This window comes from Apaloderma vittatum, unplaced genomic scaffold, assembly GCF_000703405.1.
Source record: "Apaloderma vittatum isolate BGI_N311 unplaced genomic scaffold, ASM70340v1 scaffold7543, whole genome shotgun sequence".
Taxonomy (NCBI): domain Eukaryota; kingdom Metazoa; phylum Chordata; class Aves; order Trogoniformes; family Trogonidae; genus Apaloderma; species Apaloderma vittatum.
Genome location: NW_009708551.1, coordinates 3,311 through 15,463, shown reverse-complemented (window position 1 = coordinate 15,463; position 12,153 = coordinate 3,311). Strand labels below are relative to the sequence as shown.

Sequence of the window (12,153 nt, the reverse complement as noted above, 5' to 3'; positions counted from 1 at the left end):
AAAGAGTGAGTACACCCCAGCCCCTCAAGGTTACTTTTCCTGGCCATATCAGTGAGGAACTTCTCCCTTAACCTGACAGTTTTCGAGAGTGAAAATATAAGCTATAGTAACGAGAAATTCAGAAACAGAAGTTCCTGTTAGCTCCTGCTTTGGGCAAAAGGGGCTGAGCACCTCCCTTTAAGTAAACCAGCCAGAAGGTGATCAAAAATCCAGTACCCCCACGGTTCAGTGGTAGAGCCTGCACATTGCAGTGCTGCTGTAACTGAAACTTTCATTTCTGTGTTCCATTTTACCGAACTTTCAAACTGCTCAGTTACTTCAGCTCTTTCTTGAGGCTGGTGAGTGCCGAAGAGCAGGAATTTACTCTGTTTTTTGCCACCCGCAGCCTGGCACTGCCGAGGTATCTCTCGCGACAGACAACGGCTGCCTCTCCCTCTGACCTGGGGGCAGAGCAAATCAGACACGGGCAGGCAAACCCCACCATACTGCTTTTAAAAGTGAAGTTGTGTAGCCCTTTCACCTGTTAAAGGGAAGTAAAATATAAATGGAGATGCAAAGGATGCTGAAATTTCAAATTATAGAATTCTAATTTTCCGAGTCATCTGCTCTGAGAAGACTCAGATGATGTATTTGCTCTCTAAAGGGAGCACCAGGGGATGGATAGGCCAGATAATTTGGGAAAAGATCCAAATGATTTATGAATAGGACTTTTTTATCTTTTGGAGCTCCTTTCCTCTGTTTCTACAAGCCTAATAAAATTGCAGTTTGCAAGATCTAGCATGCAAGAAATGCAAGAATTAGTGCTGCGTCCAACTGCAGCCCAACCCCACTACAAAATAAACATTGCAATGCAGCACTTAGTTATGAGGTTTGTCCCATTATGGATGTTTCTTCCATTGGTTTGCTTAGTGGCTGTTTGAACCTACTTGCATTTTTAATATCTAGAGCATTGCTGGGACATCGCATCCTGTGTTTATATTTGTAGCACACTGAAAAATTATCTATTTTTAAATCCTCTGCCTGAGAAATTCATTTTGTGCCCTCTCCATCTCAGCTTATTGGAAGCAAATGAGTTTCAAATTTATTTTTTCTGTCAGAGCTCAGAGATCTTAAAATGTTGTGAATCTGATTAGCTGGAAAAAAATTAACCTATTTGTAATGGTTGCCATGTTTGCCACAGCTTTGGTAAATTGCTCACAGAATCCCTTCTGACCTGCTCTAGGGTTTTAATGTTAGATTGTTAGAGTTTGAGCTCTTGGTTGGCCCTACCGGCCTCTTTTTGTGTGGCAGTGAGCGTGGAGATGGTTTCTGAGGGGGTTTCAGGAAGGGTCTTTGTGCCGTGGTGCAGTCAGTCTCTCTCTGCCCTTCCAGCTGCTGGACCCTGTGTCTGCTTCATGCGGATTTCCAGCTGTGTCCTGCCAGCCAGACTGCCTCAACGTTCTTCCATTCCACTGTCCTGAATTTTCGGAAAGGATGGTTTAAATCTGGTCCCCAGATCAGGAAGCCCTCCTGTCCAACGCACCTTCTGACACCGGGGTGCACACTGGATTTTTTGCCCAACCATTCTGGGTATTCCTGTCCAAGCAGCCTTGCTGCCAGGCAGGAGGCAGCTGGTGCCGGCACCTCTGCTCCTCCCCGGTGTGGGTGTTTCTCGGGTATGAAGGGGCTGAGCGCCTTCATATCTGACTTCTGGCCTTGACTGCACTGCGGTAGCTCTGACATGTTCTTCCCTAAGCCCAACATTGTACTTCTTCAGAATCTTTTAATTCTGTGACCTTCAAAACAGCACAAACTAAATATATTAGGAAAAGGCAGGAAAAACGAATAAACTTAGTGGAAATTGCATGAGGATGTGGGATTTCCAAGAATGGCTGATGCTGAAACACGGAGGGGTTGAACAGGCAGCAAAGTTTTGCCTTTATTACGTTCAATAGTGCAGCGTACGTCTCTCAAATGATGTTTCGAAAAGCATCGCAAAAACTTACCTTCTATAACTGCTTGCTACGTGAACTGAAACATTCACTAGACAATCTGTTTCACTGCAGAAACTTGCAACAGCTGACAAAGCTGTTTCAGCAAACACGGCAAGAGCTGTTCTCCTGCCTGAGAACTGCCATCACAGTGGGACAGGGAAAAACAGTCCCACGCTCTCTCACACTTTCTACGCAGTTGTTGTTTTAAGACTTCCATAACAAAACTGAGATTATTGGACATACATACCTATATATAAAAGCCATGGCACAGGAAAACACTTAAGAAATAAGGAGCTGTGAACTGTCTTTATAAATAGTGATTACGTTCAGGTCTTTTGTAACCTTCTGTGTTAAGAAGATCACTGGAATAAATGCAGGTTTGGTTTTTTTCTTTTTTAGATAAAAGGATGTTTGGAAGCTCTGAGACTTGGTTAACAATTACAGCAATTATTCAGGGCATACTGGAATGAAGGAAGTTGCCAAAATTTCCAGGAAGAACTAAAATCTTAATTTCATGTACCGTGTAAGGCATTGTTATTAAAAGAAACGCTCCTAAATCCCTCCTCTCCATTCCATTCCTCTCTCAAAACTGTTTGAAATCAGGAAACCCAGGACTCTCACTCCTGGGAAAAGGAGAAGTGAGTGTGTTTTCACTTGACTTGCAAATCTGTGCTGTAGGGGCTACCTTGTCTTCCTGTCTGCAGAGAACTCCTGTAGATCTGCAGCCCTTTTGTGGGAGTAACAAACCGGTACTGAGATAGAGCCATTGGAATTAAACAGTGAGCTGTGCTCCCTCCTTCTGCCCCAACTCTCTGTGGAATTATGGAAGTGAAATGGAAGGACGTAAGACAAATTCTAATTAATGAACATGGGGCAAAACCAGGGTTTGAGGCACGTTGGAGCAGTTACTCCCTGTCTCTATGAAGCAGTCATCTTCGGCAAATGTCAGATACACAGAAACATCCTTGTTAAACTGGGCTTGTTAAATATCTGGTCCAGGCTGGAAGTTTCTCTGTGTGCAAGAAAAAAATACCTACGGTGTCGATTGTGCTCCTGAGTGTCGTGTTCAAGACTTGCAGCAGGGAAAGCACGGACAGGCCTGAGCTTCAGCCATGCAGGAGGTGGCACTTGGGTGGCACTTGGCTCGGGCTGTCAGTGGGACCTGTCACTGCATTGTCTAGCCAGAGAAAACGGGCTTGTGCCCCGTGATTTCAAGACACTCTAATGGACAGTTTGGTGAGAAGCTTGCGTTTTCTTCTTAGACTCCTACAGAGAGCGTGGTACTGCCCCACTTCCTTCGTTTGGGTGTTCTGTGGGACCGTAGGAGCTGCAAGGCTCAGAGCATCTCATGGCCTCGCTCGTCCTGTGGCTGCTGCAGTGAGATCCTGACCCGCTCATGGACCAATCCTGAGCGTTATTGGGGGGGTTTTACTGCCACATAGCACTAGGGTACAAATTGCTTCTTCCAAAGCCGAGAAGATGTGCAGATGCAAAATCTGCATCCTGAGAAAGCAGCCGATTTTTCCACTCACCCAGAAAACTTCCTCTCTTGTTTGCTGTAGCAGGGGGAAAAAAAGAAAAAGAAAAAAAAAAAGCAACATACAGTTACAATTTCCTGAAAGAAGGAAGGCCCAATCAGGATATCCCCTCTCGTAGGCTCATTTCCAGGCTAATGCAGCTAGAAAATACTCCAGTGTTCTGAAGCGCTGTGGTTGGCTTGCTGGTTTTTTCACAAGAGCAACCTCCTTGGCAGAGTACATCTCTAGACAGAGTGACAAGTAACAGGGATTCCTTTTTCAGAACTGCGGAGCAGCGTCTCTGGGAGACAGAGACTAAATCCGCAACATTTCTGTAATGGTAAAACATCAGGGCTTGCCAGGCTGCAGACAGGAGCAGACACCAGGCTGTACTATAAATCCCGTCAGGAGAGCAGGGTCACAGCAGGTGTGGGAGTAACTGAGAGGGTGCACTGGACCGGCCTCTGACTGACAGCAAGAGAATTACAATCTCTTTCTTGCCCCCATCCGATCACCGGGACTTAAAGCCTCTGAGCATCGCTAAAGCACGTGCTAAGGAAGGTTAATCCTCGCATGTGATACAGATACCTGCCCTGTCTGTTTCTGTTTGGGGAAAACAAACCCCAAGCACTGAAGATAAAGCACTAATACATTTTTTATGAACATAATGCATCTTCTGGAAGTCCCAGGGAACCTTTTTCCATATGTGCTCTGCAGACTGCTGCCCAGCTGGAAGACCCATTGCTCTGTGGATGTCAGCATCCCAACCTCTTCCTCCTCAGAATGGGCGGCAGCGATGCGATGGGTTTCTTTTTACAATTGCCATGTATTGGGCCAACTTAAGATGAGGGAGTGGTTGCATATCAGAAAAGAAAATTAAACAATAGGAAAATATTTACTGAGGAAAGGACTAAAACATTTACCAGCCTCTCAAAACACAGATAATACCCCTGTCACCTGTGTGTACACTATTTGTCACAGTAAAGTATGTGCAGTTCCTGGTGCTTTGTCTTCTGAACTGTTAATGTCATCTTCAGTGCACATCCCAGAGAGAAACCCGACTCTAAAAAATGCGGGGAGTGCATCACAGCTAAAAAAACCCCGGTGTGTTAGTGCGGTCTGCAGGGAAACTAGAGCCAGGCTCGTGGCATCGGGACAAGTGAGAGATGGCACCCAGAGCTCCAGAGGGAGGCAGGACATTCCCTTCCACCAGAGGATCCTCCAGCGGTGCTCCATGGGGGAGGAACCCATTTTCCTACCAGCACCAGAGAAGCCTGGGGCAGGGCACAGTAGCAATAAGAACTAAGAAAAAAAAAAAAAAAGAATGCAATGCCCTTGCAGCCAAGGGCAGTCAGACCAGACACAGAGGAGGAGGAAAGGCTTGAGCAGCAAGGACAGCGTGAAGGGTCCGCGTCGTAAGCGAGAGCTGACTCTCCCAGGCAGAGGCATCCCCAACACCACCTTGGTGCCCTCCTCAAGGCTGGGACGTGGAGACAGTAAGAAAGAGTTTTTGGGCTGGCCACACCACAGAAAGCACGTTTGCAAGTTGCAGACCATTTGAAGAATTACAGTCCTTGTATTAGCCTGGGATTATTTGCCATGTGGAAGGAAATTGATGAATGTCTTATTTAGTTTTGGGGGGGTTTGTTGGGTTTTTTTAATGTGGGAGCAGATGCATGGTGCCATTTTTGCAAACTATAAATACTTAGGCATAAAGAAAAGATTTCTCATTGCAGATGGATGTAGCACTGTATTTTAGTCCCCAGCTGGCCGGGTAAACACATTGCGGGGTGGGGAGGTGGGGGGAAGGCTATTTCTGCTGTGTATTCGTCTTCTCCGAACACGTTTTTCACGTCCTGGCTGTCTGGTGAGCCTGCTAAAGCTACCGGGCCTGTTCCTTTGATGTTTACAAACGGGTATATGACATTTTACACATTTTGCAAATGATAATTTTGTTTACTTATTCTATTTTTTCAAGTTACTTACTTTGCTAGACTTTATGCTAGCTTCTCATTTGGACACACATTTGAGTTATCATTTGGAGTGGTTGGAGTTTTGAGGTTTCTTTGCAAGGGTTTGATCTTGTTCATGACCTCCCTAACTCTGCTGTCCAGCCTATATTTCTCCATTCCTGTGCTGGACCACATACATCTGCTCTGCACCTCCAATGTGGTAGCTACGTCCTTGCAAACATTTTTACTTTCTCCTTTTAATTTCTTTTTAACAAGTCCCTAACTTTTGTGCATGTCACTTGTTTGATGTGAAACACAATGGTGCTGGAAGGTTTTGACTTGTTTTACCTGCGAGGATGTTGTGCTGTGGGCTCGCTGTGTAACCAAGCAGCACTTGAGGAGTGACCTGCTGACACAGGTCCTCTGCGTGGGTCAGGACTATTTCAAGTTTTGCTTCTGTTCTTCTCAGGTGTGACCAGCTGCTCCTTTATTAGACACTGAGGTTGTTCAGCAGTTTAGTCACGGGGCCATATCGCAAAGTAATGTTCATCTTCTGCCTGAGGAGCAGTACTTCTCCATCACTGCTACAGAATTCCCCGTTAGTATCATTAGCACATCCGTTCTGCAGTCTCTCTGATTTCTCACAGCATCACGTATCCAGGGTCCCTTCGGGAGAGAAAAGGTTGAGGTGGTTTGAAATTGAGAGGAGAGTTTCTGAGGCCAGTGCTGAGGTGACCACAGCAGAGGGTGGTTTGCATCAGTCCCAGTTAGTCTGCGGAAGACCGCAGTAGCCAGTGCACCCACCGGCCCCGGTGCCCTGTGGAGCAGCCCAGCTTCCAGCAAGGTCCTTTGCAGAGGGCTGGTGTCCCAGAGCTGTGACAGGTGAGGGAATGAATGGCTTCCGAGGCACTTCTGGGAAAGCACTTGAGGGCCTAGGGAGGTGCGGTCCGGTGGAAGGCGCAAACAGAAGTTCTTTTCTACAGCTGAAAATATTTGTGCTTTTCTACCTTTTCTTTCTGCAGACGTTGCAATCCTAGGAATGGACATTGATGTGCAAACCATAGAGGACAACGTCATCAGCTTGGAGATGCTGTTTAAAACGTGGCTCCACGACTATGGCACCGAGAGAGAGCACCTCCACCTCCTCCTTCCCACAGGAGGCTTCAGCCACGCCGCTGCACCCAAGACCGCCCTAAGTATTTCATTCTCTCTCCCCGTCTGCAGGGAGCCCTTAAATCTCACAGCCGTAAAGATTACCCAGGCCTGCCCTATGGGCACGTTCCCTCACATTTAGAGAGCCAAGCAAGGCCTCTCTGTGGCTTTGAAAGATCTCAGGAGTTTCTGTTGTCTCGGGCTGAGAGGAGCCATTTGCTTGGAACACTTTTAGGTTGGAGCCATGTCCTGCGGCTGCTGGTGCTGTAATTCATTTCTGTTCTGCAGCACAAACATGCGTGCAAGAGTACGTGAATTTATAGCCTCTTGCTCAAGGTAAAAGAGGCTTTACATATTGAGAGCCAAGGACCTTCTGGCTCAGCTGTGCAGCCCTAAAAATTGTGTTCCTTGTGCTTGATATTCAGTCTGTGCCAGAGCTGCACTTAAATAAAGGCTGTCTTACAAAGGGACTTGGCTTGTATTCCTATCTATTGATTTAGCAGTAAAAGAGCTCATGTTCCAGCTGGAGCTGCCAGCAGTTACAGTAATGCATGGGGAAATTTATAAGGAATACATAATTTTTCTTTTTCTTTCCAAACCTTTCTAAGTCCAAATCCCTAATCCACCCTTGGGTGAGCGTCGAAAGCACTGACACAGCAGATGTAGGTGTTTCGCTTGAGCTGTTGACAGCCTTGTCACCCCTGGCCTGCCCTGGGGATCTGCGCTGGCGGTTCTGGCAGGCCCCTTGGCCTCCGCCCCCCCCCCTTCCACACCGACACAGCGTGGCCCCCTGTGCCACTGCAGTTGCTTCTCGTGTGCAGTTCCCCGTGCCATGGCAGCAGCAGAATGCTTGGTTTCTTCTGGTGACCCACAGGCCGGTTCCGGACTGGAAGTAAAGCTCACAGAGTCGCTGGTGGCTTTTGTGGATATGCTCCACAACAGGCACATCAGAAAGCCCGATGTGAGTTTTTATTTGTGTGGTAGCTCCCGTAACAGCCTCCAGACCGACACAGGCAGTGAGGATATTTCCTTCAGCATACGATTGCATTTCATACTTGATGCATTGTCGTCTTATCACTATAAAGACAAACCAAGTTGCCCTGCAGTTGGGTTTTTTCACCTTCCCACACTCAAGAAATCTGCAGGCCGGAGAAATCATATGCAGCTGTCATGTTATACCACAGTTGCTGTCATCAGGGTGCTGGGTTTCTCCACGAACACAGGTAGAAAAGCCGGCTGTAAACGCGCGGCCTAGAACCCAGGGAGGGAAATGCACTTCTGCTCCCTCTGCAGCTGGCTGCTCACCTGCCCAGTTCCCGACAGATCACTGCTTCATCAACAGGCCAAGCCTGTGGTATTGCCCCTTGCGTGTAAGATGGGGACAGATTGTTGCCTTGTGGCACAGATTTTGGCGTTCTTCTTGCCTTAATAGTTGCTACTGCTAGAAAATATTAACTTAGTGTTGGTAAGTGCTCTGAGTGTCTCATGTACTAACTGTGTGTTGCCATTACCAGCAATCTAAACCGTTCTCTTTCTCCTAGTGTGCCTGAAGTGTGATTTGCAGGAGAGATTGCTCGACCCAGCTCTACTTTCAGGAACGGCTGATGGCACCACGAGAGCAGCAGATCTGAATTCTCCCTGCCAGATGGCAGCCTGGCCCGCTACAGTGCTGTATAAACTCCGGGTTGTGAAGTAAGAGCTGTTAAGTGCTTTGTGCTTGGTAACTGGCATGAAAGCAGCCTTCACGCTTCGGTGCAGTTTCACCTAGGGCTTAGTACATCACCATAACGTGCTGAGCGACTCAAAGCGCGAGTGGGCAAAACCCTGATGTGAGATATGCTCAGCGCCCATAACTCTTAATGTTATGGAACAGCACATCCCCCACACACAGACAGGAGAGCAGAGACAAAACCACTGTTCCCGTGACTCTAGTGCTTTATGAGACTAACACCGTAGATGTTATTCGTGTCATAGTTGTTTCCCTCCAGTGTGAAGTTCTGTAGATTGCAGCCATTGCTCCAAATATAGTTCTGCTGTTCTCTCACTACCTAATGATTCCACAGCAATTAATTCACTGTCAGAGCCTGAGCTAACTAATTGACTAATAGTAAAAAAACAAGAAAACCTCATAGTGCTGTGTGACTTCATGTAAGAATTTGTTTGGTTTCCTGTCAGCAGTCTGTGGCTGGTAAGCACGGAGCATAACAAGAAGAGTGATGCACTCTAGTGTCTTTTCTGAGGTTTAATAATAGGAAAAAAAGAAGTGTAGTTTCTGAACTACACAGTTGTTCTTAAAATGATTTGTCATCCTGCCAGTAGCCGAAGAGTGCTCGGTAACTGTGCCTGGATGGCTCACAGCCAAAGCACTGAAGCCACTTCATAACAGCCTGTCCTGAGGCGAAGTGTCACAAGAGAGGCTCTGTCAAGCACTGCGCAGTCTGTAACGGTGCTTGTGGTGGGATGTTGGCTCTGCGCAGAAGGAGAACACGTGTCAGTTTAAGTGAAGAATAGCAACAATCCAGAACAAAAACACTTAAGGAGAGATGTAATTGCCTGAGTGAGATGTTGCCCAAGAGGCCAGATGAACAGTCTGCTTTGTATAGAAAATGCAGGGAGACTGGATTTGTGTCTTGGTGTGCTCTTGTCAGTGCAGGTACAGGGGAGTCTGGAAATCAGCAAGAAAGGCTCTTTTCCCTGCAGTTGGACTGTTCTGTGAGGCTGCGGCGACAGCCCACAGCGACACAGACATTAAGTGCCTGTAGCAGTATCAAAGCTGATCCTGCCAGAGCTCCCTGAGCGAGTCACCTCCTGGCAGAGTCTTCTTGGTTTCCCGTTGGTTGCTCTTCAGTAACATGAGCTGTATGTTTGCAGGGCTCTGAAGTCTGAAGGGGTCTGTGAGTCTGTCCTGTATGGCCTGCCCTTCATCATCAAGCCCACAAGCTGCTGGCAGCTAGACTGGGATGAACTGGAGATAAACCAGCACAGCTTCCATGCTCTGTGTCATAGTCTTCTGGTGAGTGTGTGAAAATTGCAGCCTCATGGGGAGGCATTGCCATAGAAAGGAATAGTTAGGGCACATCTAGTAAGATCTGTCTAGCCTGCACCAGAAAACGTGTTTCAAAAGCTGCAGCTTCATCTCATGGGCCAGAGCTGGGCTTGTAAATCCTTCCAGCCAATGCAGCCACTGGAAGGAAGCTACAGCACATCAAACCTTAGAGAAGGTTCTCCAGCCTATCAGAAATCCAGTGTTTGGAGGTATGAAGTGCAAAAGTCAGGGTTGGAGTTAGACATACATCTTTAACTAGGAAAATAATTAATCAAGGCTTGGGGTGTGGAGGAGTTTCTATTAGTGACAAGTCATAAAGCAAGATTGGATGTTTTTCTGAAGAATCATCTCACATTCAATTAAAACAGCCAACGACAAACAACATACTATCCCCAACCACAGTGCAGAATAGTGTTCTTATTCTGATGGGTAAGAGTGTCTCTGCTCCTGAGCGCAGTAGCCCCTGCAGTGAAAGTCCTGAAGGAAGTGGCTACAGCCCGTTGTTCACATCGGTTTTGGCTTCTGCCATTTAGAAAAGGAAGTGGATGCTTTTGGCCAAACGTGAGCCACAAAACACTAGTCCCAGCTGGAACGTCATGCTGCATTCTTACTACGTCCTTGTCCCTTCCGACTCTGCCTCTCTGCTTGTCAAAGCAGTCGCCACCAGAGAGCTCTTGCTGCCGTCGACCTTCCCCGCGCTCCTCACTGAACATCCTGAGAGGGTGTGTGCCCCGGTGGAGGTGAGTCCTTGGTGGCCCTGCACCAGGAGCTGTGGAAAGGGTCCCGGGAGTACAGGCAGGGAGCAGAATAATGATCAGCCTTTAGGCACAGGAGAAGCAGGTGCTGCTGAAGATGTATGTATCTCCCTCATAGCTAGGGAACATGAATCGTCCCAGACTGCAGAAAGAGGTGCTGTGGGCATAAGATAAATCAATACATAACGTGTCTGTGTTTCTTCCAAAAGATTCAGGCTGCTGCACATCCTGTTGTGCAGGGAGTGCAGTGACAGGACGAGGGGTAACGGTTTCAGACTGAAAAGAGGATAGATTTAGATTAGACATGAGGAAGAAATTCTTCACCGTGAGGGTGGTTAGACCCTGGCACAGTTTGCCCAGAGAAGCTCTGGCAGCCCCCTCTCTGGACTTGTTCAAGGCCAGGTTGGACAAGGAGCAAACTGGTCTGGTGGGAGGTGTCCCTACCCACGGCGGGGAGGCGGACTAGATGGTCCTTTCCAAGCCAAACCATTCTGTGAGCCCATGATTCTGCAATCTGTGCGTTCTCCTGAGTTGTCTGCCTCTGCTTCAGGTGATGCCAGGAAGGGCAGAGCCCCTGCTGTGCGTCTTAGCAGATGAACAGAGGAGGAAACAGCTGTGAAAATGTCTAGTGACAGCTGGAACATGACAGAGCACTCCAAAATGTCTTCCTATAGCTTTCTTCAGAGGGCAGATGCCTGTCCTTTGGAGTTTTTCTGAGGGAGAGGATATCTTATGAAGCAGAGACGTGAGGGTGATGGTGCCCAGAAGGGGTGCTCCAGCTTGTCGTCTGATTCTGGGCATGGGGATGACAGGACTGCATCCTTCAAGGGAATGCTTAAATCCTCTAAGACCTGGTTGCAGCTGCCTCTTGTTCTCTACACAGCTAAGAGGGGCCCTTGTGGGTAGCAGCACAGCCAAAGATCCCTTCTCCCATCACTGCTGGGTGGCATGGAGCATCTGAAACAGCCAGCCCTGCAAAAAAAGAGCCCTTAGCACTAAAACCACACAAAAAGACCCCAACCAAACCCCACCACCTCTGCCTGTCACATCTCATAGCCATTAAGTCCTTTCTCCTGTCTGAGCAGAGTGCCCTGAACAGCTTGGAAGTGGAAGTTGCTTATAACCCCTTGCACCTAAAAAGTAACCTCTACAAATACCTGAAGGGTGTGTTGTACAAACCCCTGCACAGGCAGCAGGCCCAGCCCAGGGACCAGCGACCAGAGCGGCATCAGCCAAAGCAGGTGAGTCTCTTGCCTGTGGCTCGCCCAGACGGACTCTGTTCTGCCCTTCTGGGCTGTGAGCTGCCGCGGGGCTGAGGGCACTCCCTGGCACCCCGGTGGTGCAGGGATGGCAGCGCGGGGCAGCAGCGGTGTTCCTCTGCAGCTGGCAGAGCGGAGCAGGGGGTACAGCAGGGGATGCTGAGCAGCTGGCACACAGACGGAGCAGGGGGTACAGCGGGGGATGCTGAGCAGCTGGCACACAGCCCCAGTTGTTGGACGAGCCAGCGCCTCTTCCCACGAGGCGCATTCGTATTTTGTCCCTGTGTTGCAGCATCAAAGCAGAGCCAAAGCCGCGGTGGCCCCCCTTCTGATGGCTCCTTCTCCTGTCCAAGTGTCCAGGCCGGCAGCGGTGGGGAGAGGTTCCAGTGAGCGCTCCCTGCTCCCCAAAGAGTACGACGAGTTCCTGCAGTGAGCCCGGGGCCCTGCCTGAGCCCGCTCACGCGCAGTCTCGGCTTCACTTCTTGCTCGCTGCCCGGGC

The 12,153-nt window shown here is 48.5% G+C and overlaps 1 protein-coding gene across 1 annotated transcript in view; it reads left to right on the top strand.

Annotated features, from left to right (window-relative positions):
- The window catches only part of M1AP (meiosis 1 associated protein), a 19,907-nt gene extending 7,820 nt beyond the window's left edge, over nt 1–12,087 (top strand). Inside the window, exons 4-9 of the mRNA XM_009866596.1 lie at nt 6,465–6,638; nt 8,136–8,286; nt 9,466–9,607; nt 10,174–10,380; nt 11,481–11,636; nt 11,947–12,087. Coding sequence (XP_009864898.1) covers nt 6,465–6,638; nt 8,136–8,286; nt 9,466–9,607; nt 10,174–10,380; nt 11,481–11,636; nt 11,947–12,087 — 971 coding nt within the window. The remainder of the gene's footprint in view (nt 1–6,464; nt 6,639–8,135; nt 8,287–9,465; nt 9,608–10,173; nt 10,381–11,480; nt 11,637–11,946) is intronic.
- The last annotated feature ends 66 nt before the right edge of the window (nt 12,088–12,153 follow it).